This window comes from Rissa tridactyla, chromosome 14 (assembly GCF_028500815.1).
Source record: "Rissa tridactyla isolate bRisTri1 chromosome 14, bRisTri1.patW.cur.20221130, whole genome shotgun sequence".
Lineage (NCBI taxonomy): Eukaryota > Metazoa > Chordata > Aves > Charadriiformes > Laridae > Rissa > Rissa tridactyla.
In genome coordinates this window covers 3,602,828-3,629,751 of record NC_071479.1, presented here as the reverse complement: position 1 = coordinate 3,629,751, position 26,924 = coordinate 3,602,828, and the positions used below count along the sequence as shown (strand labels likewise).

Sequence of the window (26,924 nt, the reverse complement as noted above, 5' to 3'; positions counted from 1 at the left end):
CAAAGAAAATGAAATTGCTCAGGCATTATGAAGTGCGTAATAGCGGTAATTACACTTGCAAGCAAAGGGCTTGTAACTAAACTTGTACCGTGATGATTATCTGTGCAGCCCGGGGAGGTTCAGCCGGGGCGAGGCGGGGGGAGCAGCATGCTGCCGGCTCCCTTCCTGCGGAGTGAGCTGCTGCCTGCGCCCCTCCATGCTGCCCAGGCTGGGCTGGCATCATGCTGCCCGCCCGGCGGGAGGGATGCCCGGCTGGAGGGAGGGATGCCCAGCCAGTGGGAGGGATGCTTGGCTGGCGGGTGGGATGCCTGACCAGTGGGAGGGATGCTTGGCCGGCGGATGGGATGCTCAGCCGGCGGGTGGGATGCCCAGCCAGTGAGAGGGATGCTCAGCTGGTGGGAGGGATGCCTGGCCAGCAGAAGGGACGCTTGGCTGGTGGGAGGGATACTCGGCCGGCGGGTGGGATGCTTGGCTGGCGGGTGGAATGTCCAACCAGTGGGATGGATGCTTGGCTGGTGGAAGGGATGCCTGGCCAGCAGAAGGGATGCTCGGCTGGTGGGAGGGATGCTCGGCTGGTGGGAGGGATGCCTGGCCATGGTAGCAGGGAGAGGTTGGTTCTGATGGACCAGCTTGGCTGAGCTGCTGTGAAGGCAGAGCCTGTCAGGGTGTTTTGAGGCGGTTAATGCAGTCAGAATTTAGCTTGATTTTTTTGTTTGAAGTTAACTCCTTGACAACAAAATTAAAGGGTGCGTTTTAGATGATATAATCTCCTTCCCTCAGCTGGAAATGGAGTAGGAGCTTTGATACTTTCTGATGGTTGCCGTTGCCTGGTAAAAGCTGTCAGTTGACCAGCCGTGGGTCGGCTCTGGCGTGTTGGTGCCGGTGCTGGAGCGGGCTGTCGGACCACGGCAGCGCCCTGGTCCCCGTCATGCCGAGCCCTTGTCGTGCCCTCCCTCCTCCTGGGGCCAGCAGCCCCAAGGGACCCTCACCCCGCGGGCACTGCCGGGGCTCAGCCGGGACATACGGCTCCAGGGGCGCAGCCCAGGAAGCAGCAAGGGCAGGTTGTCTCCACGGGAATATGTTCTTTCTACATGCTTTTATTTCTTCATCTCTTTGCAGTGATAAACACCCCTTTCCCCCGCTGAGATCCGCTTCAGTTGATTTCCCACTGTTTCTTCTTCCTGCAGCCATTATGACGGATTAATACATGGGCTACTTTGTCATAAAAAGTTACATGTCTTCTAATCATTCAGTTCTTTTATCTGTCAGCGTTTATATTCATAGTCTCGAGGTGGGCTGCAACGCTATAGATCAGCAAACCATCTGTCTGGAGACAGAGATTTATATTGCTGTTTGTTTCTTTGGTACGGAGGCAAATGTCTGGGAGAGGAATCGTGCTCCCTGAAATCTCCCTCTCTTCCATGCGCTTAATCCTCAGGGACTCTGATGAATGGGATGCCCAGCGCCCACGACGGAGCTGACGGCCAGTTCCTAGCATTTCCTGGGCATTTTTAATAAGGAGAAGGAGCAATTAGCTTGTGTGCGCAGTTGATTTATGCCCTGACACAGATAAATCGTTTGCCAAGTCTGGCTTTGGAAACAATTAATTTTAACGCGTGTTAAAGCTGTGCTTACGAAGCTCTGCGTTTATGGCCGCTTGCTCCTGCGACATCGCGCAGGCTGAGACAGCGCTCGTAAATTCTCCTGCTCTCTCCCCAGCGCTGCCGTCCCCGCGGCAGGGTCCGTGGTTGCCCACCCCCCTCCCTGCTGCCTTCTCCTGCCAGCGATGCGGCTGGTGAACACGCGTCGGGTTCGGTGCAAACCCACCCCTGGTCCCCTGCCCTGCCCTTGGGCTGCTGCTCCCCGTGAGCGCGGGGGCCCCGGGGAGATGCAGGGTCAGCTCCTCTCCCTGCCAGCTGGGCACGTTTGGGGTGAGGCACGATCTTGGTGAAACCCCGCAGCTGCCGCCACGGGTGCGTTTGCGTTTCAACATTTTCTTCGCTTGATGCCATTCGACGTCCCGGTGAGGAGCGACGTGCTCGTGTCGCTGCCGATGGGTTTGCTGAGCGCTGCCAGCCGGACCTGGGCACCCTTCCCCTGGGTTTTGCAACCAGCACAGTGCCAAATGCCTTAACAGGGTTGGTGACTGCCCCACTGAGCCTGTTGGTTATTGTCACCTCTGTCACGGAGCTGCTCGGTGCATAACGTCCCGCCAAGGGACCTGGGCAGGACAGAGGGTTTGCAGGGTGGGCGATAGGAGCTCAGCATTTGCTTCCTAGTTAAGGCTCCCGATTAATAGCTAAGGGTCACAATTTCTTTCCTCTCCGGCTACACGGATGGGGAGAAGATGACCCCGCAGCGTGGAGCCCCTCGGCTCTGCCCGCAGCAGCTCTGGAGCCGGAGGGGCTCGGACGCGTGTGTCTCACCCACCCCCTGGTCCAGGCTGTGCTGCTCCGTGGCGTTAGGGAGATGCTGAAGGATGGGCTCTCCGGGCGGATCAGCCACCCCAAGCACATCACCTGGTCGCTGCCAGCCACCAGCCCAGGCAGCTGCCGGTGGGTTCCCACTGTGTCGCTCCAAGGGAGGTTAAACCAGAGAGCAGGTACAGGTAGAAGCATGCAAAGTTTGATAGCCCCTGTAAAATTTTTATCCCAGCTCTCGTGCCTGAGCAGAGGGCTTAGTTTCTGTGCATTTGCTTTTTGCACGTAAGAGCCTTGCGAATTAAAAATCTGACTTTTCAACCTGATAAGAGAGTCCACAAGAAGCCCCGAGGAGCTCTCAAGGGTGTGTGACGCTTTTTACATGTTGGGCAGTTTCCCCACAAGCGGTCAGGCCGGCTGGGAAATGCCAGCGGGTGCCGGTGGGTACCAGGATGGGGGACTCCCGAGCAATGAGGGTCTCATAAAACTCCTTCCCAGCTTGCTGCCTGATCAGCTCAGCACTAACGCTCGGTAAATATTTGTTTATCCCTCTGTTGTCAGAGCGAGTAGCAGGTGCTTTCCAATAAATCACGATTCGGTGGCGCGCGGCAGGCGGCACGCTGGGCTGGAGCCGGCACCGCGTGCGCAGGGGGGTCGCACGGGCGGAATAGAATGGGGTGCTGTGGATTTTGCTCACCTTGGTCTGTGCCTTGGCTTGGTAATGTGCCTGATTAACGAGATCTTGATGACCTCTTCCAAGCAGTTAAAAAGACAGTGATAATAGTAGCACTTACTTAAGAGACTTGTTGAATACAGTGAAATAGGAGAAACGGCTAATTCATTGCACTTAACTCCATTAGCAGCTGTAGTAGTAATGAGCAAACTTCGTCTTGCTCAGAGTCTAAAGCCGAGGCATCAGAAACCAATCCCTTTGAGCCTGCACTTAGCAGGCGTGTGATTTATAACCCTGCCTGGTGTGAATAAGTGAGTTTGCAAAGGGCTGCGGGTGTTCGTAAGTAGTAGGAGAGGCGGGTGGCAGATGCGCTGAGCAGGGATCAGTCTTCCCTGCACACCCTTAGTCTGGGTGTGCTTGATCCCAGACCCCACTGACCCCCGTGGGGAGGAGCCTCCAGCCTTGACGAGGCTTTTCCCGGTCCACGGGGTCATGGGCATCCACCCGGCACGTGGGGACCGGCAGGAGGGCTGTGGGTGGGAGTCGGTGATGGAGACCAGAGCGACTGACGATGAAGAGCCCATGGTGGTCACGGCAGTGAACGGGGCAATTTCGGTTTCATCTGCGGCTCCTCCCGGCCGGTTTCTGGGAAGTGCCCCGGCGGGTGGCTCTCTGCCACAGCGCCTTGTCCCCGTGCCACAAGTCACCAGCGGCTCCGAATGCCAAGTGACGTTTGGAGTCGGTTGGCAGCTCCTGGGTTTTTCTGGAATGGCCAAGTGTGGTATCTTAGCAACAAAGGGATTTTTTCTCATTTTAGATCAGATTTGTTTTTTAACAGCTTCAATGCTGAATGTTGCTCCTACCCGGGCAGAACCAGGGCATGGGCGTACCGGGGCTGTCGCCCTCGCTGGCTCCTCTCTGCTGCAGCCATGAGGGGTTGGAGCAGATAAAACATTGCTGGGGGACACTGCTCCAAGGCCACAACTTCTCAGAGAGGCTTTGGATGTTGCAAAGTGTGTGGGAAAGGAGAAGTTTGCAAGTCGGATGTCAACCGGTTGCACATGAGTGAAAGCAGAGCCCTTAACCCGAAGTAGACGTGGCCCTGTGGGTCGCATCGGCTGCTTTGGTAGTCACCGGTGTGCCACGTCTTGGTGCTCACGCCTGGTGGTACTGGTGATTTCATACGGTGGGAGCATCTGGGAGCCCAGGGCTGAGCCCGGGGTCTGCTGTAGGCTGCTCTGGGGGGGTCACCCAGCCAGGACCGGGGGGACAGGGCTCCCGGGGGGCTCCGGGTCTGACCTCCCACCCTGCTGACGGGCTGCTCTGGGTGCTCTCCCCGCAGGGTGCAGGTCGAGTTCTACGTGAATGAAAACACCTTCAAGGAGCGTCTGAAGCTCTTCTTCATCAAAAACCAGCGATCGAGTGAGTGCTCCTTGTGGGGAGGCCGAGTGTTTGCCAGGAGAAACCAAACCCTGCCCGAGCTCGAGAGCTGTGCTCCGTCCTCCTGGGACGAGAAGCCATTGCCATCTGCTGGTGGCTGTTTCCCCGTGTGTCCCCAGTGCTGGCCACCCAGCCCAGGGCTGCTGCTGCCTGTTGGCCTTTCTGTTGGGTGTTGGCCAACTTGGTTCGGGGGGACGTGGTTGCACGGGGAGGAGGGGATGCTGCCTGCCACCGCTGCTCGCTGGGGACAGACACAGCATGGGAACCAGCTGGGAAGAACTGGCCAGGAGCAGGATGGGCATCAGGAGCTACACGGGGGGCAGGGGGTTGGGGAGCAAATGTCCCTGCCACGGAGCCAGTGATGCTGGAGGTCAGTGGCTGTGGGGACGGCCAAGGCTGGCTGTGAGTTACCTGCTCCTGCTTCAGCCATCCGGATTAGCCTCCACTTGACTAATGGTGTTTTTATTTTCTTTCTCTGAGATGTCATTAGCTGTCTGGAGGGAATCCGCTCGTTAATTTATAAATTCACATTTTCTTTTCCTCCTTGCATCCTGTCGTCTTGTTAAAAAGCTGGAGCGCAGCACAACAGGGTGCCCACGGGGAAGTTTTTAATGAAAATGTGATGAATTTCTCACTTGTAATTTGAGTAATAACCCGATGAACTGGCTGGGGAGGGAGAGCGGACAAAGCAGCAGCTTTTGCTCGCCGTCCCTCCTCCCACAAGCTGTTTGCAGCGTGGCGAGCGGAGCAGGGCCCTGGCCCTGCCTGTCTGATGCTTTTTAAGGCATGCCTGCTAACGAGGGGGATACAGTCCAGCAGCTTGTTTGTCTCTCACATCTATTCGGGCCAGCAAGGAGCTGACTCATCGTTATTTATTTCTGTATTAGTCTCCTATATGTCTGTCCCTGGGTAGGATGCGTAGAGCCCCGGGCAAAGCGTGAGCAGCGTTTGTGTGCTGCCCTGGGGCTTCTGCGGCTCCCCTGGGGCTCAGTGGCGTCCTGCGGTGCCCGGGGCCCTGCAAAGCTTGGGGGGGAACTGAAGAGGCTGTGCTGTGGGGCGCAGGGGGTGTCCGGGGCGCAGGGGGATGCCCAGAGTGCATGGGGTGTCCAGGGTCCCTGGGGCACATGGGGTGCACAGGGTGCACGGGGTCCGTGGGGTCCCCAGCTGGGGGATATGGGGTGCCCAGGGTGCATGGGTTGCTTGGCGTCCCTGGGGGACATGGGGTCCCTGGGGCATGCTGCCTGCCCCACGCCGTGTTCCCCTCTGCCACAGGCCTGAGGATCCGGCTCTTCAACTTCTCGCTGAAGCTGCTCACCTGCCTCCTGTACATCGTCCGCGTCCTGCTGGACAACCCGGAGGAGGGCATAGGCTGGTGAGTGCCGCTGCCGCCGGGCTCCCCACGCTGCCCCGTGCCACGGGAGCACAGAGGCAGTGGCAGCCGCTCACAGCAGGTGTGAAGATGCACGACGGATGGTTTTTATCACTCGCAACTGTTTGAATTGGTAGTTCTAGCCAAACCTGCCGGTCTGGTGGACTTTGCTCCCTGCTCAAACCCCGTGGACAGGTGTTGGGCATCCACTGGCCCTGCACAGCGCATGGGGGGAAGGTGGCGGAAAAATTCAGCATCACGTTCATTTCCAAAAGCTGTCTGGCTCTAACGGTCAGGGCGCAGCGTGGCCTTCAGACACAGGCAAGAGCTCACGATTACAGGGCATCACATGCAAGTATTTTCTGAATCCTGACGCCCTTGAAGACCCTTATGCTAAATCCCATTTGAGCATTTGGGAAGGAAATATGTTTTGCCATTTAGATCCCCCGGGTGACAGATGATTACATACATCAGCTTTGCTCTAGGTTTCAGTATAAACCTATTTTTAATATGTCCTTGCTTTGTTTAGCTCACATACAGTGTGGGGGTTTTTTCAAGAGCTAGGAGAATTAGCAATCTGATTTTCTCTTTGTAAAGGAGACTACCAAGTGGATCTGGTTTGTCCAAAAGTGGTTTCAAATCTGTAAGAATTAAGTGTGACTGGAACCAAGTGTATCCTGGTCAGGTTTAGCCCAGCTGCAGTTCAGGGCGTCCACTTCCCCGAGGATGTGGGGCAAAATAAAGGCTGGCCGGTGGGAACGCATCCCTCGCAGCATGGCAGGGGAGAGGTTGCCTTGTGCTGCCTGCCTGGATGGCTGCTGGGGGCCCAGCTAGCCTTGTCCCAGAAGCCGATGCTCATCAGCTTTTGCTAATTGTAACCTGGTAATTCCCAGCTGCAGCCCTTTGTCTGAGCACTGGGCACAGGGATCCCGTTCCCAGCGAGTCGCAGCATCTCTGGTACGGGTTGAAGTACCTGACTGGTCTTATTCTCCAGTAATAACGTGTTAAAAACTGCCCAGGTGACACAGTCTCCTGTGGAAAGCCCTGGCTGTAGGGACCAGTGTGTGTTTGGAGCCATGGGAGTGTTGTCCGGGCGCCCCCAGCATCAGGACACAGCGGTGAGGGCACCCCATGAGCCTGGGGAGTCAATGCCGGCACCCCTTTTCCTTCCTCCCCCCCGCTGACTGCTTTCCCCTGCTTTGTCTTTCTCTTCTCCTAGCTGGGAATGCGAAAAGCAGAATTACACCACGTTCAACCAGTCCACGAAGATAAACTGGTGAGTTGGGAGTTGCTCCGGCGCTGGGGATGGGGGAATGCAGTGCTGGACATGGCTGGTGCTGGCAGCTGCCCGTGGCCATTTCTTGGTCGCGGGGCTGCTCGAGGGATGCGGAGCAGCATCCCAGGATCAAATCCATTGACAGGTGCCTGTGGCTGCACCCTTGGGAATGGCTCATTCCCAGTGCAGAAGCTGCCGGAACAAACTGTGCAGTAAGGAACCAGCGCCAGTCCCGTGCTGCATCCTGCATCAGCGGTGCATTTGGTGGGGGGTAAGGGCACTGCTCGTTGGGCTACAGTTCAGATCCGTTTTTTTTTAATTTTCTTTGCAGGTCACACATCTTCTGGGTGGATAGAAAAATGCCGCTGTGGGCTGTGCAGGTGAGTGCCCAGAGCAGGAGCCCAGCAGGAGCTGGGGTTTGAGCTCTGCCACCAGCGGGTCTCTGCATCCTCCGCCTGCGCCAGCCAGGGGCAACGGGTCCTCTTGGGCAACAGAAAATGAGCTGGGGCTCCTGCTGGGAGCAACAACATGGCCCTGGGTGAAAATCCTAGGGACCGATAGGAGGGGAGAAGCTGTAGGAAGATAAAATCCTGAGGCTGGCTCAGCTCCTGCCCAGCCTGGATGCAGCTGTACCAGTAACGGGCTATTTTCAGGCTGGGCGGCTGCCTGGGGAATGGCTCGTACGAGGGTTGAGCACCCGTCAAGGGCTGCCCGTACGCCTCTTGCTGACACTCACATGTCTAACCCGAACGGGTGCAGGGAAAGCAAACAGACAGGCTTGTGTCTGCGGTACCCATGGGCTCCTCATCGCCCAGGGCTCGGCAAAGCTCTGGGCGACCCACGGTGCGTCGAAGGAGCCCTCGGCAGCCTTTGCCTGTCTGTCTCCGCAGGTCAGCATAGCTTTAATCAGCTTTCTGGAGACCATGCTGCTCATCTATCTCAGCTACAAGGTAGGTGCCCTGGGGCGGGCGGTGGACAGTGATGCGCGGTCTGGGTCCGATCCCCCGCTGTGAATTCATTTCTCTCTCTCTGAGCTGTCTGAAGCCTGCAGCATCCTGAGAGGACGTTTGTCTCGGCGATGTCTGAGCGGGCTGTGGCTGTTTTCCTTTCTCATTCCCCCTCGGGCTGCTGGATAAGTGTTTGGCAGAGCGGAGCTGGGAGATCTCTTTTTTTTTTCCTGCCTTCCTTTAAATTCAGACCTGTTTTACAAAGGGTCGCTGCTTTTTTTTTACGGGGGCCAGATTGAGACGTGCTGAGCTTCCTAAGGCTGAGGACCTGGAGCTGAGCTCAGCAGCGTGACCCCTGCTTGTGCCGAGGTCTGCTGCCTCCGGAGGCGGCCGGCACTGCTCCAAGCCAGACAGGGAAAGGCACAGGCTGGCTCTTTTGGATCAAAGGCCCTTAAAATGGCCAAGAAAAGTCACCTTAGCAAATGGCATCTTGTCAGGGTCCCTGGGACAGTTGGCAGAAAAGGCTCAGACCCTGTGTCACCCGCCTGGTTTGGGGCGATCACCAGCGATCTGTACTCGTCACTCTCATTCTCTGTCCTTGCACGAAGTGTTGATGTCCCCTGGCTTTGGGCAGCAGCGGTGATGGACAGGGGGACATCGTGGGAAGGACCCATGGCCATGGGAAGGTCGTTCCCACTCCAGCGTGTCTGCCACCGGCACTGCAGGCAAACCGGAGCATCTTCCTGGCTGTTCCGGCGTTACTTCCCCCATCTAGCAGGGTCTGGGAGCTTTTAATTGCCCTTTGGAAGATTTTAAAGCTTATTTAATTTTTATTTGTTTTCAATTCCTCAGGGGAACATCTGGGAACAGATCTTTCGCATTTCATTCATCCTTGAGATGATCAACACAGTGCCATTTATTATCACGGTGGGTGTTTCCCAGTGACATTTTAAAGCAAATTTAAGTTTAATTAGTACTGTAGTTTTGGTGGTGAAATAAAGAAAAATGGATGTCTGGCCAAGTTGTTTTTAAAGCTGGCAGTAAATTTTTTTCTTCAATATTTTTCAACATAATGACTTTCTCTGGAGATTTATCCCAAAAAACATCATCAGTTTTCAGCTGCTCCGCTGCAGCCGAGGGAGGGGGGCCACTTTTGGAGGTCGGTGCTTAGTTTGGAGATGGATCCTTCCCAACAGGGGCTGAATTGGCTGTTTATAGCTTTTTTTGTTGAAGAGCATGGCTTTTTCTCTGAGTAACTCTTGTTTTTGTAGATATTCTGGCCTCCTTTGCGGAATTTGTTCATCCCCGTGTTTCTGAACTGCTGGCTTGCCAAGTACGCCCTGGAGAACATGATTGTGAGTGACCGGACGTGTCCCACCCCTGTCGCCCTGCGTCCCTCTGCCCTGGGGACGCCGAGGGCGGTGTGGCCGGGAGGGGGGACCCTCACCTGCCGCCGGCTCTGGGGCAGGTTTTGGGTGCTCGGTGGGTGCAGCCGTGCCGGGGCTGGTGGGAGGTGAGGCTTGGCCAGCTGGTGATGCTGGGCTGTGGACCTGAGCAGGAGGCCTTTGGTGTCTGAGCCGTGTTGACTCCGTTGGCTGTGTATTGACAGGGACAGCCTCTGGCTGTCCCCGGGATATGGTATCACAGCAGGATGAGCTATTCCAGCCATTCCCACGTGCCCACTCGAGCTGTCTCTGCCGGCAGCAGAGCCCAGGCCCGCTCACAGAAATGTGCATCTCTTTTCAATGGCCAAATTCTGGCCTGACCTTCATCTGGGGGGGCATTGCTGGAGCAGCAAGACAGCAGTTGGTACCCTCAGCCTCCCTGAGCTGGTGGGAGCCCTCTCCTCTCTTCCCAGAACGACCTGCACCGAGCCATACAAAGGACCCAGTCTGCAATGTTTAACCAGGTGCTCATTCTGATCTGCACCCTCCTGTGTCTCGTTTTCACGGGGTGAGTGTTGCTTTTCATTTCACTAAACCATCTTCACCCAGGGGAACCAGCTTTGCACGTCCCGGGGGTGACTGGCGGAGCCGGGCTCTCGTGGGACTTCCAGGAGAAGGAGGTGGGGTGGGACCTTCCCAGCTGTGGTGGGGTGGCATTGCCAGGACATAACGTGGTGATTTGGGAAGGCAGAGGAGTTTCTGCCTTTAGGCAGGGTCTTCTAGCCCAATTTTTCAGCCTGGGAGATCTGTGCACACTGGGGACAGCATAACTATTCAGGGCTGCTGATTGGATCGAGCTCCCACATCTCTGCCATCTTTCCTTCGCTAATGGGGCAGTCCCAGTTCCTTGGGATGAGTTTTGGAACTGGGGGAGCCATGGCAAGGAGTGTGGCCCAGGTTTCCATGTGTGTCCATGGGCTTTGGCTTGGGCGCAGCTATGTCTGCTGGAGCTTTGGGAGGACCCCCTGCACCACCAGCCCCCGGTGCCGGGCTCCTCCCTGCCTTGCTTCGTTCCCCGGCACACTGAACACTGGGAAGATCAATTCCTATTTTAGAAACTAATTATCCTCCCTAATTATATGATTTTAACAGAAACATTTTAACGGGCGCGTATGCGGATGAGGGCGTTGTCGGAGGGAGACGGGTGATGGAGACACGAGCCTCAGAGCGGGGCTGCGAGTGCTGCGGGGTCAAGGGCAGGGACGGCAGCTTCCCGCTGGGACGTGTGTGATGGCCCCTTCACTGGGATCCATTGCACCCGCTGGCTCCAACCGCGCTCTTCCTCCCCACCAAGTTACATGGCTGCTGAGCTCGTTTGTGTAACAGGCCACTGGAGCTCCTGCTAATTAACTGGGCCCTTTACCCCACGCGTTGCCAACAACAAGGGCATCTCTTTTTGTAAAGGAGTCAGTTCTCATCGCCAGGTAACTTAGCTTTGAATTAGGCTTCTTGAATCTTCCTCTGGCTCCCTTGGTCTGGATTTGAAGCACGTAATACCATTAAGTTGCTGAACGACAGGAAATGAAGCTTTTAGGCTCATGAGTCTTTGGCAATAAAGACGATTCTCTGATGTGAGTGACTAATGCAATTTCGGAGCTCATCAGTGCTCCCTGCCCGTGGCACCTCCTGCCCGCGGGGCCGTGGATGTGTTTCTTGGTGGATGCGGCAGGGCTAGAATTCAGGTCCAGGACAACTTAGATGAGACTTGTGTTTAGCAAGATGACTTTGAAACTGCAGGGATGGGGAGTTACGCTGCCTGCCTTATCTTGGGAAGCGAGGCAGCAAGGCGGCACGGCTTTGCAAGAGCAGCGGCACAGGGCCAGGAGCAAGTGCCGGGATCTGCCTCCCGCATCCCCCCTTCCCATGGGCTGAGTTCCCCCAGAGCCTTACTGGGACAGCTGCTTGCTTCCACATTTTGGTTTTTTGCAACGCAAGGGCAGCCCCCAGGTGATGCTGTCCGTGGCACGGCCTTATCATGACCCATCACCCGGGACCTAGACTTCCCCGTGCTGCTTTGGTGAGCAGCCACATCAAACTCACTCCTGCATCTGTAAGCGCCGTTAGCTGTATCACTTCTGTTGGTGACATAAATCCACTGCTGATGCTGACAGCGTGTTACAGGCAAATTTTCTCCACAGACATGGGTGTAAGTCACCTTCTAGGGTTCCCCACTGACCAGCAGGAGCTACGGGCACTGCCCGTCCCCCAGGCAGGGAATTGCTCACTGTGACGTGTGCTTTTCCCTGCAGGACCTGTGGCATCCAGCACTTAGAAAGAGCAGGTGAGAAGCTCTCCCTCTTCAAGTCCTTCTATTTCTGCATCGTCACTTTTTCCACCGTGGGCTACGGAGACGTGACACCAAAGATCTGGCCTTCCCAGCTCCTCGTCGTGATAATGATTTGCGTCGCCCTGGTTGTGCTGCCGCTGCAGGTTAGACCCACGTGGCCGAGGATGGAGAGGGATGCAGAGCCTGCAGCCGGACAGCCCCACCGATGGGGACGTCAGCTCTCTGCTTTCGTTTGCAGTTTGAGGAGCTCGTCTACCTGTGGATGGAGCGGCAGAAGTCGGGGGGCAATTACAGCCGTCACCGTGCCCAGACAGAGAAACACGTTGTCCTCTGTGTCAGCTCCCTCAAGATTGATCTCCTCATGGACTTCCTCAATGAGTTTTACGCCCACCCGCGCCTACAGGTGAGGACCAGGCGTGTTCTCATACGTTTGGCCAACGCTTGCCCCTGCTGGGCATGGCCGGGTGGCTGCTGGTGGCGAGTGCCCTGCCTGGCTACAGCGGCTGTCACAAAGAATGAGGTAAAAACCATCCAGCCCAGCACCAGGCAAGGAGAGGCGACAAGTGGTACCCGAGGGCCACCTCACTTTCTCGTCTCAGTGGTGAGGCGCTCTCTGCCCCGTTTTCTGGCCAGGCCTGTCACAGCACTGCGTCAGCACATGGAGAGGGACCAGAGGGACTTTTCTAAATGTAATGATGTCTTTACTGAATGAAGAATCTCAGACCGAACAGAACATGTAATTGCGAAACCTCAGTGGATTTACCCAGCTCTAACTGGAGTATCTCCACGCAATAAGTGATCTTCAAGCAAGTGACTGTGCCTTTCCATCTCCCCGGGACGAGAGCATCACGGTCGTGTTTCAGATTTGCATTTCGTTCCCACACTCACTTATGCTTTGTTACCATCGCCCGGCCTCGATTCCACACATTCAAGCTTTAAAATCCTGCTTCTTTCTGTAATTGCAAGAGGCTCCACTTTGCCGTGGGCATGCAGAGGTGCCTGCGTTGGCTGTGTTATGCAGAACGGAGTGGGGAAACTGCTGATGTGTTTTCCATGACCCTTGCAGGGCCCTGGGGCGGGGGCAGGGGGTGTCACACATGGGAACAAATACCAGAAGCCCCAGAGAGCTGTTTGCTCAGGCAGCAAAGCCCCGTTTCTCAGCTGGCTGCGGCAGACGTGCGCGGGACGCCCGGGATGCCCAGCCTGCCCACCCACGCGAGCCTCTCTCTTTCAGGATTACTACGTGGTGATACTTTGCCCGACAGAGATGGACATCCAGGTGCGGCGGGTCCTGCAGATCCCTCTGTGGTCGCAGCGAGTGATCTACCTCCAGGGCTCTGCGCTGAAGGACCAGGACCTCATGAGAGCCAAGTGAGCAGAGGGACATGCTGCACATCCACGCCGAGGCCGGTCCTGCCGCGCTGCCCTCGGAGCCGCAGAGGAGGGTCCCCAGTAATGCCAGCCCAGATGCATGATGATGGGTGTCCCTGTGTGCCTTCGCTGGGGTCTCGGAGGGGGCTGGCAGTGCCCTAGCTGGTACAGGCAGATGCTCGGCTTCGCTGGCCCATGCAATTGATGGGGTCACTGCTCTCTGTTTGCAGGATGGACAACGGAGAAGCCTGCTTCATTCTCAGCAGCCGGAACGAGGTGGACCGCACCGCGGCGGTAAGCCAGGGCTGGGGGATGGCACAGTCGGAGATTATTCATTTCTCAGGCTGGAAGGGACCCGAGTGATCACAGCATCTTGCCTCTGCAACGGTCCCGGTGGGCAGGCAGTGACCGCAGAGAAACACAGAGGTGGCATGGGGACCGCATGGGGACACGCGGCAGCATGTTGCTGGTTGAGCCCCTGCGGGCTCACCTTTCCTCTGCTGTTACAGTTTCCCATCGGTGCTGGGTTTTGGGGAGCAGGGAGGGAGGCTATCCCCCGTTAGCAGTGGGTGTTGGAGGAGCCCTTGCCGTACAGTTTATCCTGGGTGGAGAAACATGGGAGAAAATAAGCCATCAGACAAGTACTTCTTGCGCTTCTCCTTGGCTAGGACCACCAGACCATCCTGAGAGCCTGGGCTGTGAAAGATTTTGCTCCAAACTGTCCTCTCTACGTTCAGATCCTAAAGCCTGAAAACAAGTTTCACGTGAAGTTCGCCGGTGAGTCAGAGGGGCTGCGTGGCAGCGGGTGGCACTGCTCGCTTCGCTGGTCTGACTGTCTTACCTGCCATCGCAGACCTTTCCAGCGGTGTTTCCGTCTCGGAGGAGTCCGTGACCTGGTGCTGAGACTCCTCCCGATTGCTGGAAGATATTTTAGGGCCGTCAGCCCCTTTATTGTGCTGCACACCGAAGCCTGCAGCAATGTGGATGGGGCTGGGGTAGGGCTGGCTCCGGGCTGCCCCAGTGTGGGCTGCGTGTGGGCGCACCGGTCCCATGTGTGACTGCGTGTGTGTCCCCACAGCGGTGGTGGCCTCAGTGGGCTGCTGTCCACCTGGCTGGTTTCCAGCCTTCATCCCTGTTTTCCTGCCCGCATTAATCCCATTCGTGGTTTTCCCTGTGGGCTGTTGATCAGCTGAAAACCCTCCTGGACTGGCAGGAGGAGGAAGCACCCAGTCCCCGCCACCATCCCAAAATTACCGTGTCCCTCGGCATCCCCCTCCCTGCCGTGACGCTCCCCTCTGCCTTTCAGATCACGTCGTCTGCGAAGAGGAGTGCAAATACGCCATGCTGGCGTTGAACTGCGTCTGCCCCGCCACCTCCACCCTCATCACGCTGCTGGTGCACACCTCCCGCGGCCAGTGAGTCCTGTCCTGCCTGCCCCTGCCTCCCCTGCCTGCCCCTGCCTCCCCTGCCTCCCCTGCCCCTGCCTGCCCTCTCCTCCGCCACCCCAGCCTGAGCATGGAGGGACAGCAGAGCTGGTGGTGGGGGCTCCAGGTGGAGGAGGGTGGGAGTCTGGTGGGGGTCTCGGGGAGCACGCTGGGACCTGGGATCCCCCAGCCAGGTGGGGAGCAACAGCCAATATCGTAGGGGGGAAACACCAGTGCAGGTGGGCTGCCCAACACCGCCTTTCCAGAGACTGGCGATAAAAATGTCTTTATCCTGGCGTGGTCCCGCTGGAGGGAAGGTTCATTCACAGCCCGTGCGAACTCTGCAGGGCATTTGGCAGGTTTATATAAAGCACAGCTGGAAGGAGCTCCGCTGGCCCAGTAAAGTGGTGGCGTGGGTCCTGTGCCCCTTGACTAGTCAGAAATATCTGAATTTTGGGTAATGTCACATCAAAAGAGTTATGAAACATCCTTCCCAGGTGACTCCCGCCCCAAGCTCAGAGATATTTGCCAACACGGGCTCTGAACCCTGCCTCTGTGCCCCTCCGGGAGCCCTCATTAAATAAAAAGGCCCTTAAAATCAGAAATGAAAACGAGCTCATCCTCAGCCTGTGAACACCGACAGCTTGTGGGAATGTGTCGCTGTAACCTCACCCCCGTGGGTCTAAATGGCAGCTTCGGGGTTTATTAGCATCCCGCCGTGCGGCTCTGGCCCGGGAGCTGGCTGTCTGTGCCGGCACCGGGGGGATCCTCTCCTTGCACCCGGGGGGTTCCTGTCCCAGCACAATGGAGGGGTCCTCTCCCATCACCATGGGGGGTCCCGTCCCAGCACGCTGCTGCTGTCGTTGCAGGGAGGGCCAGGAGTCGCCGGAGCAGTGGCAGCGGATGTACGGGCGCTGCTCGGGCAATGAGGTCTACCACATCCGGATGGGCGACAGCAAGTTCTTCATGGAGTACGAGGGGAAGAGCTTCACCTACGCCGCCTTCCACGCGCACAAGAAGTGAGGGCGGGAGGGGCGACGGGCAGGGTGTATCTGCCAGTCTGCGTCCCTGGGGGCTTGGGGCTGGGGCTGGAGAGTGCTGTGGGGTCCTTCGTGCAGGGACAAAGCCCCGAAGGGGTTTTCTCCAGCTGTGAATGCCCACGTTGTGCTCCCGGCACAGGTACGGCGTCTGCCTGATCGGCATCCGGAGGGAGGAGAACAAGAGCATCCTGCTGAACCCTGGCCCGCGGCACATCATGGCAGCGTCTGACACCTGCTTCTACATCAACATCACCAAGGAGGAGAACTCCGCCTTCATCTTCAAGCAGGAGGAGAAGCAGAAGAAGAAGGGCTTTGCGGGGAGAGGCACCTACGACGGCCCGTCCCGCCTGCCCGTGCACAGCATCATCGCCAGCATGGGTGAGTCGGGGGGGCCTCAGCAGGGCTGGGGGCAGGGTAGGGTCCTTCACACACCGCTCCAGCTCTCTCCGCGGGTCTGGTTTCATCTCCTTCCCCAGGTTTGGTTTTATTTTACAAACTCCTTGCCATGCCCCCCCACCTGGGTATTGCTGGGAGCCACTGAAAATCCCTTTCCGTTCCCTGTCCTGGTTGTCTCACCAGTTAAACCCACACTGCTCCTTCTACCCTGGGTGCTCTCAGCAAGCTCAAAGATCATTACTAAAGCTCGTGATGTCCATTATCATTAACAGCATTTGCATAAATCCCCCAAACCCTGGCTGGAAGAATAAATGCTGTTGGCCACATCCTAAATCCCGTTTATGATTCACAACCCGACGAAGGGCGTAGTTTGCTCTGCAGTGAGTGGTGCATTTTTGCAAATAAAAAAATACCATGAGTCATTACTTCCAGCTTGTATCTGGGGAGAGCGAGTTTCGGGGCTGCCTGGAGAGGCTGCGCTACACGAGCAGATTATATTTCAGGGAAATAATTTATGCATTTGTACTCATGAGCAGCAATTTGCATAGATTATCCCCCAGCAGGCCACAAAGCACTTCGCTGAAGAGCGTTTGTCAGTGTTCTCGTTACGTGGCTCGTTCGCAGCGGGACCTTTGGCAAAGAGTAACGAGAGGGAGGGAAATCGCGGGAATGCAAGCAGGGCAGCGGTTCCCGGCGAGCCCGGCGCCTGGGCTTTGCTTGCTGGGAAGCTCCCCGTGATCCTGACCATCTGACAATCACCGTTTGGCCAAGACTCAGATGAGACCCTCGGCAGGAGGTGGCTGGGGGACAGGTGGGGTGATGCTCCCCGGGGCCCGCAGCCTGCATCCACCATGGGAGCGCGGTGCCCCCGGGGAGATGCTCCACAGCAATGCCCAGGTGGAAGTCGCTGGTGGGTGCCGTGCCAGCACTCCCCGTGCCCACGACCGGGTTAGCTTCATACGGGCTGTACTTGACAGGCAGGATGCAGAGTCCCGCACGCTCCACCTCGTCCCCGCGCAGGACCGCCTGGGCACGGTGCTTTTCCGTGCTGCTTTGCCGACGCAGCTCTTTTCACCTCCTTATAGCGTGTTCGCTGTGCTTCCTTCCCCATCGGGTCCAGGTACAGTAGCCATGGACCTGCAAAACACGGAGTGCCGCCCCGCTAACAGCAGCAAGCTGACGTTGCCGGCGGAGAACGGCTCGGGCAACCGCCGGCCCAGCATCGCGCCCGTCCTCGAGCTGGCCGACACCTCATCCCTGCTGCCCTGTGACCTGCTCAGCGACCAGTCGGAAGACGAAATGACGCAGTCGGACGAGGAGGGGTCGGCCGTTGTGGAGTGAGTCGCCCGCCTTCGGTTGAGCCGTCCCGCCTTTCCGAGGGATGGGGACCATTGCACACGATGGGCGTTCAATGGTGCCTGAGGGATGCTCAAGTTGAGCCCCTCTCGGCTTTTTCTGAGCACACCAACATCTGTAACACGGGCAATCCCCGCCTTTCCTGCTCTTTTGGAGGAGTCTCCTCTGGGTATCAGCGAATTTGCGCTGAGCCAGACACCGCTGGGGATGGGCAGGGTTGTTCCATCAGTCCTCTCGCCTCCCGTCACTCACCAACGGGAAGAGGATCCTACTCTCCATTGCACAGAAAGAAAAAAATGCAAAATAAATATTTACTCCAGCTTTAAAGCTGTTAGTTTATGGCAGTCAGCTAGGCACTTGCTTTACTGGTTACCTGTGTGGAAGCTGCCAGAGTGATGTGAGGAGCTCACCGACTATCTGCAGACTCACAAACTGGCTTTTAATTCATGCCCACGTGTAGCTGCTCTTTAAATGAAAATTTCTGCTTCTGGGTCCATCAAAAATACAAATGGTGATTTTTTTTATTTTACTTTTTTTTTTAAATATCTGCTCACCAAAACAAACTCTAAAAATGGACCGTGGGTTTTTTTTGCTTTTTTCTATGGCTCAGCATCACCCCCCTCTCCTGGAGCGCTCTGCTCTGTCCCCCTTCAGCTGTGCTCAGTGCTCCTACCTGCTCCTCTGCCCACGCTGGGGACACCGCACATTTACAATCTCATGACCCTTTGCATAGCAAAAGAGATTCCTAAATATGTGTATTTTGTAAAATTTCCGACTACTGCGGGAAAGTTTTGCAAGGCATTTGCCAGGGATGTGCTTGACCCCTGGGTTTGCTGCTTTTAACTGTTTTTCCCGGCGTCTGAGTGTCGTGGGAAGCTCTCCCCGTGTCCTCACGCTGCTGGGTTTTCTCTCCGCGGCAGGTACGTGAAGGGCTACCCACCGAACTCCCCCTACATTGGGAGCTCCCCGACTCTGTGCCACCTTTTACCGGAGAAAGCCCCTTTCTGCTGCCTGAGGCTGGACAAGGTACGATGGGGCTGTCTGGTGGCTGCATCCCCCCCCGGAGCAGGACGACTCCGTGCGTGGTGGGTGGGTGGCCGAGAGCCCCGCGCTGAGTCCCTGCGCTGCCTTCCACCGCACAGGGCTGCAAGCACAACAGCTTTGAAGACGCCAAAGCCTACGGGTTTAAGAACAAACTGATTATCGTTTCGGCGGAGACGGCTGGGAACGGACTGTATAACTTCATCGTCCCCCTTCGTGCGTACTATCGGTCCCGCAAAGAGTTGAATCCAATTGTGTTGCTGCTGGACAACAAGCAAGTACTTTTCCGCGCATGTTTTCCATCGCACCGAGCCCTCCCCTGTGTTTTCATGGGCATCTCATTCCGTGGGGATGGGAGCGTGGGGCAATGGCGGTGCCACTGCTGGGTACCTCAGCTGATGTTGGCCCTGGGGACTCCTGAGTGGGTTTTGTGTCTGTCTTTGCCCCGTGGACTTGGTGAACCACCTTGTTCTCTGTTGCTCTTCCTCCAGGCCCGAGCACCACTTTCTGGAAGCCATCTGTTGTTTCCCCATGGTTTACTACATGGAGGGCACGATCGACAAGTAAGTGTTTCCATGTGTGGCTGTACAGCGATGCTTAAATGTGTTACATTTACCCCAGCCTAGACTTTTGGGTCATCCCATGAGAAGCCCCCGGGTTGGTACCGTAGAGTTGAGCCCACCCTTGGCTTCTCGGTTTGTTGAACATCCCCCAGTAGATGGGAGCAGGGGAAGAGCTGGTGGATGGGAGCAGCCTGGGCTTGCTGTAGCGCTGCGCGTCGCAGCGTGCTGCTTCCCTGTGTCGTTTCCAAGGGCTGACCCTGCGCTCTTCTCTTTGGGAACTGCCCAGCCTGGACAGCTTGCTGCAGTGCGGCATCATCTACGCCGACAACCTGGTGGTTGTGGACAAGGAGAGCACGATGAGCGCTGAGGAGGACTACATGGCGGATGCAAAGACGATTGTCAATGTCCAGACCATGTTCAGGTGAGGGGTGACCACTCTTCTGGCTTGGTCATAGCCACTTACCTCTGCTGGAGGTAAGACCAGGAAGGGTGGTGATGGCTGGGGTGGTGGCTATGGGCAGTGGAACACACCTGTGGTTGGGCTCGCTCTAGGAAACAACGTCTAATCTGCTATTTCTGACCTCAGAGAGGCACAGGGATGGTTTTGATCTTCCTCAGGCTTTAAATGCAGGGAGCGCTCTCACTTCTGAGTGAGCTGCAGGACAACAGGTCTCTTTCCATTGCAGGCTCTTCCCCAGCCTCAGCATTATCACGGAGCTGACCCACCCCTCCAACATGAGGTTCATGCAGTTCAGAGCAAAGGACAGTTACTCTCTTGCCCTTTCCAAGCTAGAAAAGGTAAGAGAAGGTCTTCTCCTGTGCATGGGGCTTGGGAAATCAATGCTGAGAGCAGCTACCTTTGAGCTCCTCAAGGTCCTGTGCTCTTCTGCGTGCTGCAGCTACCGTAGTTGGTGTGCATCTACCTGAGGTAACCTGCAGCAAGCAAATACATGGGCAGCCAATCTTTGGACCAGCTACCTCTTTCTAAATATTTATGTATTTATTTGGTCGTTGGCATTTGGGCTGCTTTGCCTACCGCTGTGCTGGGCACACTGGACGTCTGAATCAGGTTTAATGCTGTGACTGCAGCGAGGGGGGCAGTGGGGTCACTGTGCTGAGACAGAGCTTCTGACAAGGGGGAAAGTACCCCTGAACCAGACACTGGGGCATGTGAAAGGGCCCCATCCAGCCCGTGTCAAAAACCCCAACCATGTCTCACATGTTTCCATGGAGGAAAAAACCTTCTTTCACCCAGTGTAAGGATGCTGCCCTGGTTCCCTGCTGGCACAGCCACCAGAAATGCTATGCTGGTGTCCTCCCATTTTCGTGAGTCTTCTAGTTGCTGTGCACGGGGGAGGCTGCGTGGTTTTGCTCTGCTGAAGGCCCTGGAAGGTTGTGAACAAGCCCCTGCCAACAGCGTTTGCCTGTGAGTGCTCACGTCTCCCCTTCGTCTTCCAGAAAGAGCGAGAGAATGGCTCCAACCTGGCCTTCATGTTCCGGCTGCCCTTCGCGGCCGGGAGGGTCTTCAGCATCAGCATGCTGGACACGCTGCTCTACCAGGTGAGAGCCCAGTGGGCTCTGGGTGATGCACCCCTGCAACTCTGGCCGCCCCTTTGCATCTCGCAGTGAATAACCGAGCAAACCTTTCTTCCTGCCCAAATGTCTCCCCCCAGTCGTTCGTGAAGGACTACATGATCACCATCACGCGGTTGCTGCTGGGCCTCGACACCACGCCGGGCTCCGGCTACCTCTGTGCGGTGGGTGCCAAGTCCCTCTGGGTTGAAACCATGGGACCAAATCGTCGTGGATCTGGTGGGATCTGTCACAGGGGTGGAGGGTCCCCCTCTTCTGGGGAGTCGGGGGGAAGGCAACATTGGGCAGAACATGCCAGGTCATCACTCCCCTCCATCGTGTGAGGGGAACCTCAGCACTACCAAGAGCCCAAAAGTCCAAGAGCTGCCAAGGACCAAAGTCCCCGTTCTGAAGGCTGAGGTTGGAAATTGCCCCTGGTCTTTTTGTGGAGTCCAGCTCGCTTTTGGGATTGACATTGCTGAGCTGGGGTGAAGCTCAGGAGCAGCCCTGGGGTGCTCCTCAGCAGGCTTCTCTGCACGGCACAGGGTGATTGATGTTTGTCCTCTGTTGCTCAGATGAAGATCACTGAAGATGACCTGTGGATCCGGACGTACGGCCGCCTCTTCCAGAAGCTCTGCTCCTCCAGTGCGGAGATTCCCATTGGGATTTACAGGACAGAGTCGCACATGTTCGCAACCTCTGAGGTAGGGGCTGCTGGTGGTCCCAGCCGAGCATCGCCGCCCGGCAGAGATGTGGTCCATGAGGCTGGCTGGGTCCATGAGACCCCTCGGACCTGGTTGCAGGTGGGGAGGTGAGAAGGAGCGAGGGGAGGGGAAGCTCTGCCTTCACTTCGTTAGCGACCCCACATCTGCATTACGGTGATGGTGTCCTGGTTCCCCAGCGGGTGGGTGGAAATGCCCGACCCCGCGGGCAGCAGCCTGGCTGTGGGCAGGCGGCGGGATTTTCTCGGCACAGCACGGAGTTCCCGGGGAGCGGGGGGATGTGGCTGCCCGTTTGCTGGACTAACACTTTATTTTCCCTTCCTTTTTCCCCGCCGCAGCCCCACGACATCCGAGCGCAGGTGAGTGCCGCTTGCATCTAGCCCCGGGCGCTTGGCCGGTGTCGGGCATTGCCCTGGCTGCCCGCGCTGCCTCCTGCTCCCCTCCCTGACCCAGAGGCCGACCCGTAGGCAAGCGGCTGGGCTGGCTTGCCCAGTGGTCCTCTGGCTACCAAGAGCCGCTGCATGCCTTGTCCTGGCTGTCACCTGCCAGCACGGTGCTGCCTGTCCCCGTGGAAGGGCGATGCCGGCTGAGCCGCAGCGGTCCGGGAAGAGAAAAGTCCTCGGTGCCTTGAAGTGTAATTAACTGGGATAAGGAGCTGGAGAGTGAGCCAGGCTCCCTTTTAAATACCTTCAGTTTTCAGCTTCATAGGAAGCAGCTACAGGGAGCCGAAAGTTGACATTTAATTAAATGCAATCCACCTCTTAGAGATGCTTTCAACCGCTTTATTAATAAATTCCTGCTCACCAGTGGGGATTGCTGTGTCGGAGATGCGGCAGCACGTCTGCCGTGAGATGATGGAGAGGGAGACAAGGGCACGGTTGTCCCTTGGGCAGCCCAGGGATAATCGCGTGAGAAATGTCAGGCATCCATTAGACTCCACTCGACAGTGCTTATCCCAGATCTGCCGGCCAGGTAGTTTTAGGAGTACAGAGATGATGTGCTGGGAAAGCGCGTGTGGGTCAGAGGAAGGATCCCATCCCATGGGAGAGATCCCACCCCATCAGGGACAGGACAGACCCCTTTTGCCCCATCCCCCGTCGTCCCCCCCTCCGTGACCTGCTGGGCTTCCAGTCACAGATCTCAATCAATGTTGAGGACTGCGAGGACACGAAGGATGTCAAGGAGCACTGGGGCATCAAGACCAGCCACCACAGGAACTCGTGCTCCAGCGACCAGTCCGAGCACCCGCTGCTGCGGCGCAAGAGCATGCAGTGGGCTCGCCGCCTGAGCAGGAAGGGCAACAAGCACTCCAGCAAGACGGCCGAGTGGATCAGCCAGCAGCGCCTCAGCCTCTACCGGCGCTCCGAGAGGCAGGAGCTTTCCGAGCTGGTCAAAAACCGTATGAAGCACCTGGGCTTGCCCACGACCGGGTACGGTAAGTGCCGTTCGGTTGCACTTCTCTGCGGTTGTGCATCCCGCTGGTGGGCTCCTCAGGTAACCCTGTGCCGAGCCGAACCCCAAGCTGATCCGAACCCCAAGCTGATCCGAACCCCAAGCTGATCCGAACCCCAAGCCGAACCTAACCCCAGGCTGAGCCGAACCCTGCGCCAAGCCAAACCCCAAGCCCAGCCTAACCCCGCGGGCGCTGCCGGGCCCAGCATTCCCCAGCTTGCTTGTGCTTCTGCAGACGAGTGCGTTCGAGGCTGAGGTCCCGCAGCGCAGACACCCCCCGCCCTTGCCTGCCACCCCCGTTCCGGGGCTCTGGGACGGGGCCAGGCAGGAGTTTGCGGCGGCAGAGTAACTCTCTCCCTTCTGCCTGCAGCTGCCGTGCAGCCTTCGGGCGCGATGCCCCGCTTGCCCCCCCCGCTTTCTGGCCGTGCAGGAATAAATGGTGGTTCAGGACACACTGCCTCCAAGTCAGCAAAACCCGTCTGCCCGAGAGCCCCCCCAGTGCGGCAGGGAGAGGTGATGCCCCGTCAGCTGGCGCAGACCCCTTTTGTTATAGACTTTAATCCTTCATAAAGCTCTTCCATGGAAGACATTTCGGTAGCTGCAGGGCTGAGTGGTTTGCTCCATTGTGTGTGAAACCGGTGTCTCCGGCCGCGATGAGCCCGCGCGGCCCCGGGCGCCCGCAGCGCTCAGGGTCCCTCTGTGCAGCCGTGTTTCTCGTCAAGCTTCTCACCCGCCCGTTGGTGCTGGCGTCTGTGTCCCCCCCACTGGACAATCCCCCACCCCTTGGTTACGACAAAGTCTGTAGCCCACAGCTTCCTTGGTTGGTTTGGTTTGGTTTTTTTGGTCCTTTTTTTTTTTTTCCCCCCCCTTTCTTTCTTTTAAGCCATCCTGTGCTGCTGCCTGTTTGCTCCATCCTCGAAGAGCATCCGTCTGCCCTGCGCTGGCCCCTGCCCGCACGCAGGCTGGCACTGTGCCCCGGCCGGGACGGGAGCTGATTTGGGGAGGGGTGTGGGGGGGAATTCCTCCTCTCCCATCTTGGCTTCTCCCTCGCAGCCCTTTAGGGAGGAGAAAATGTGAAGAAACTCAGCGCAGGAGGGGGTTTGGAGCGGAGGGCAAACGGGCTGGCTGTGGGCATCGCCAGCCTCCCGGGGGAGGGAGGCAGGAGAGCCGGCTTCCAGCGGGGCAGAGGGGACACAGGGCACGCCAGGCGAGGGCTTGCAGCGGTGCATCACCCCCAGCTCTCTTTTTTTCCAGCATTACTAGTCCCAGAAGTTTCTGCTGCTTTTTCTGGGGGGCTTCCAGCTCCCTGCAGCTCTGTTGCAGAGTCCGGAGCGCGGCTGATGGCATTCCCTGCCTTAAAAAAAGCTGGTTTTACGCAGGTGCTGGGCGTGGGAAGCTGGGGAACAGGGTGCACCCGAAGCAAGAGCTGACGCAGCTCTTGGGTGCTGCTGAGGACAGGCCATGGCATCCCAGCACCGGCGGAGGTTAAGGCAGAGGCGACTTCTCCCCCCGTACGGCCTCGGCTGAGCATCCCGAGGGGCCACCCCACAGCCAGCGCTGCCGGGATGCTCGGGGCACCCTTGGCTGGGTTAGCGTCAGAGTTCTCACCCTTCTCCTGGCCGATCCGGCAAATCTTGGCCGGAGCAAACCGGGGGAGCTCCGGCAAGCGAGGAGGCAGCGGGGGGTGCAGGACCCGTCGGGGCGGGAGGGCGATGCCTGGCAGGGACGGGGGTGTTGGGGACCGGCAGCTCCCTGGCCCCTGCGGCCGGCTGTGCTGGGACTGTGCGTTGTCACCATGTGTCACCCTCAGTGTCTGGACACCCATGGCGTTTTGGAAGAACACGTTGCTCTGCCTTCTCCCCATTTCCTTTTTCTTTTGCTCATTTTATTGCTGCAGTGCAGGAGCTCGTCTCTGATATTTGCCGAATCATGGCTTGCTGACCTCTCTCTCTCTCTCTGTTTATGTCTGTGCCTTTCCCTGTATGTTCTGTAGAGGATGTAGCAAATTTAACAGCCAGTGATGTGATGAATCGGGTAAACCTGGGATATTTGCAAGGTAATTCCCTTTCCCTGGGAGTCCCGCGTGACTCATGGTGTGCAGCATACAACAAGATCATGCCAGCTAAGCCCAATCCACACCCTTGCCGGTTTTCACCTTAGATACCCGAGCCTTTCAAGCACTGATTAGTTGGGTGGCGTTGGAAAAATAAAAGACCGTCCTGCAACGGCAGTGGAAACGCAGGGCTCCGCAAAATCATGGAGATAGAAACCTCAGGGACCCCTTTCTAGCTGAATTCTTACAGGGAAATCACAGCCCTCAGCTGTCATTAAAAGAAATCATCCCTCCATTGCTCTGCAAGTCGGTTTTGGTCTGCAAAGCCAGTGGCAGTTCGAGAAGGGGGCTCGGGGGGGACAAGCAGAGCGGAGCTGCTGGTGTGTGCTGCGGTGAGATGCTGGAGCTCCTGCCCCGGCCCTGGGTCAGCCAGAGCTCGGGGGCAAGGCAGCCCTTGGAAAGCCCTTCCCAATCCTTGGTTTGCATTCCTGGACATCTCTCTAGCATTAGGAGACCCTGTTTTCTAACCGGGGAGTGCTGGGCTGGCTGCGAGGCAGCAGCCGCAAGTGCTGCCCATGCTGCAGACCCCCCCAGGGCACCTTGTCGGCATCCGCGGGAGCTGTGGGGTTATTGCACCATTTACCCCTTTACACACAGGTGTAAAGTGCCCTGGAAAGGCCCCTTTTTACTGCAGCAGCCTAGAGGTTAGCAATTGCCCAACCTAGCTGTATTTTAGGCATCACTAGCCCTTGCTTAAGGTGAAAAGTTGGCATTTTTCCTATAAACTGTGTCCTTCATCCGAGAAGCAGCCCCAGCTGGGGCTCATGGAAGCCCCGGGCCAGCAGAGTATATTGCCGGCTGGCCGGCGGGTGCTGGGCAGAGCTCAGACCCGGCTGGTTTCTCCCCCTCCCGCGGAAGCGCCGGGGCTGAGCGAGAGCCCGTGTCCTGCTGCAGAGGGGCCCAGCACCGCGAATGCCCCCACCCCGGCCGCCTGCTGAGCCAGGAGACCCCAGAGGTGAACCTCCGACAGGGTGGCATCGCTGCCGGAGGCTGCGTGTGTCTCTTTCCCCCCCGAAAAAAACTTGCTGGAGGATGTGGAGGAAAAAAACTATGCCGTAGGGGACAATATGGCAATATACTTGGGTTTAGCAGTGCCTGGCTCGGCTGCATGGGGGGGGTCAGGAAAAGGAGCTTCCATGGAGCAGGGAGACCTGCCGCGAGTCAGGGCCCTTCCCCGCCTCCCCCGTCATGGCAAACCCCGTGTCTCCCGTTGGGTCCCAGGGTCCGTGTGCCACCCGCGCCCCAGCATTGCCACCCCCTGTCCCCGCCTCGCTGTAAGGCTGAGCACTGGGATGGCCTAAGATCTCCGGCAGCTCGAGGGACCTGCCGGCACCTGGGGGTGGGCACCCCAGCACAGGACGGGGAGGGGGAGGTGTCCTGCACAGCACCTCCCCCACTCAGAGGTGCCAGGGAGGTGTCTGAGCAGCAAAACAAGGGTCTCACGTCTGCCAGTGAGTGCCACTGCGTGCGGTACCGATGCGGTCCAGCCGCAAGGATGCCCTGGGGCCCACCTGGACGTGCACTGGCCAAATGCGAAGGCAGCCTTGGGGCGGCGGGGGGGGATGACACCTGTTTGCATCCCTGTGGGGGGTGCCAGACCAGGTGGCTATGGTGGCTGGAGGTGCTGTGGCTCGTCTCACAGCTGGAGAAAAGCCCCACTTCAGAGGTTTCACATCCCTCCTGGGGCTGAAGAGCAGCCGTACTCCTCACCCATGGGCTGGCTTGGCCACCCGCCCCCCATGCCTGGGGTCATCCTGCATCTCCAGGTGCTTTTATGGCTGGGGGGCTCGGTAGGACAGCCTTTCAATGGGGACCTGCTCCGGATCGATGCCGGGGCAGGGGAGCACAGGGACGGGGTGGTGGCAGTGGCAGCACAGGTGGCAGGGAGGAGCCCCCAGCCCGAGCTACCGCCTGTCCCAGTGGCTGGTCCCTGGTCCCACTGCCCACCAGACCAAGCTCCATTTGCCCGAGGTGGGCAAACATCTGGTGTGCGGCGACGCTGCTCAGAGGGAACTTT

At 57.7% G+C, this 26,924-nt stretch overlaps 1 protein-coding gene across 9 annotated transcripts in view; it reads left to right on the top strand.

Annotated features, from left to right (window-relative positions):
- KCNT1 (potassium sodium-activated channel subfamily T member 1) overlaps window positions 1-26,924 on the top strand; it is an 89,525-nt gene that overhangs the window by 57,841 nt on the left and 4,760 nt on the right. For 4 of the 9 annotated variants that reach the window (XM_054221046.1, XM_054221041.1, XM_054221047.1 and 1 more), the window contains 28 exons: window positions 4,436-4,515; window positions 5,806-5,905; window positions 7,122-7,178; window positions 7,510-7,558; window positions 8,069-8,128; window positions 8,978-9,052; window positions 9,397-9,480; window positions 9,984-10,078; window positions 11,820-12,000; window positions 12,096-12,260; window positions 13,092-13,228; window positions 13,459-13,522; window positions 13,897-14,005; window positions 14,535-14,643; window positions 15,522-15,671; window positions 15,832-16,070; window positions 17,209-17,425; window positions 18,365-18,470; window positions 18,587-18,759; window positions 18,977-19,048; window positions 19,335-19,469; window positions 19,735-19,846; window positions 20,507-20,608; window positions 20,722-20,805; window positions 21,196-21,324; window positions 21,681-21,701; window positions 22,474-22,777; window positions 24,788-24,850. In XM_054221046.1, coding sequence (XP_054077021.1) covers window positions 4,436-4,515; window positions 5,806-5,905; window positions 7,122-7,178; window positions 7,510-7,558; window positions 8,069-8,128; window positions 8,978-9,052; window positions 9,397-9,480; window positions 9,984-10,078; window positions 11,820-12,000; window positions 12,096-12,260; window positions 13,092-13,228; window positions 13,459-13,522; window positions 13,897-14,005; window positions 14,535-14,643; window positions 15,522-15,671; window positions 15,832-16,070; window positions 17,209-17,425; window positions 18,365-18,470; window positions 18,587-18,759; window positions 18,977-19,048; window positions 19,335-19,469; window positions 19,735-19,846; window positions 20,507-20,608; window positions 20,722-20,805; window positions 21,196-21,324; window positions 21,681-21,701; window positions 22,474-22,777; window positions 24,788-24,850 — 3,272 coding nt within the window. The remainder of the gene's footprint in view (window positions 1-4,435; window positions 4,516-5,805; window positions 5,906-7,121; window positions 7,179-7,509; window positions 7,559-8,068; window positions 8,129-8,977; window positions 9,053-9,396; window positions 9,481-9,983; window positions 10,079-11,819; window positions 12,001-12,095; window positions 12,261-13,091; window positions 13,229-13,458; window positions 13,523-13,896; window positions 14,006-14,534; window positions 14,644-15,521; window positions 15,672-15,831; window positions 16,071-17,208; window positions 17,426-18,364; window positions 18,471-18,586; window positions 18,760-18,976; window positions 19,049-19,334; window positions 19,470-19,734; window positions 19,847-20,506; window positions 20,609-20,721; window positions 20,806-21,195; window positions 21,325-21,680; window positions 21,702-22,473; window positions 22,778-24,787; window positions 24,851-26,924) is intronic. The other 5 variants (XM_054221045.1, XM_054221049.1, XM_054221043.1 and 2 more) reach the window with 4 other exon arrangements.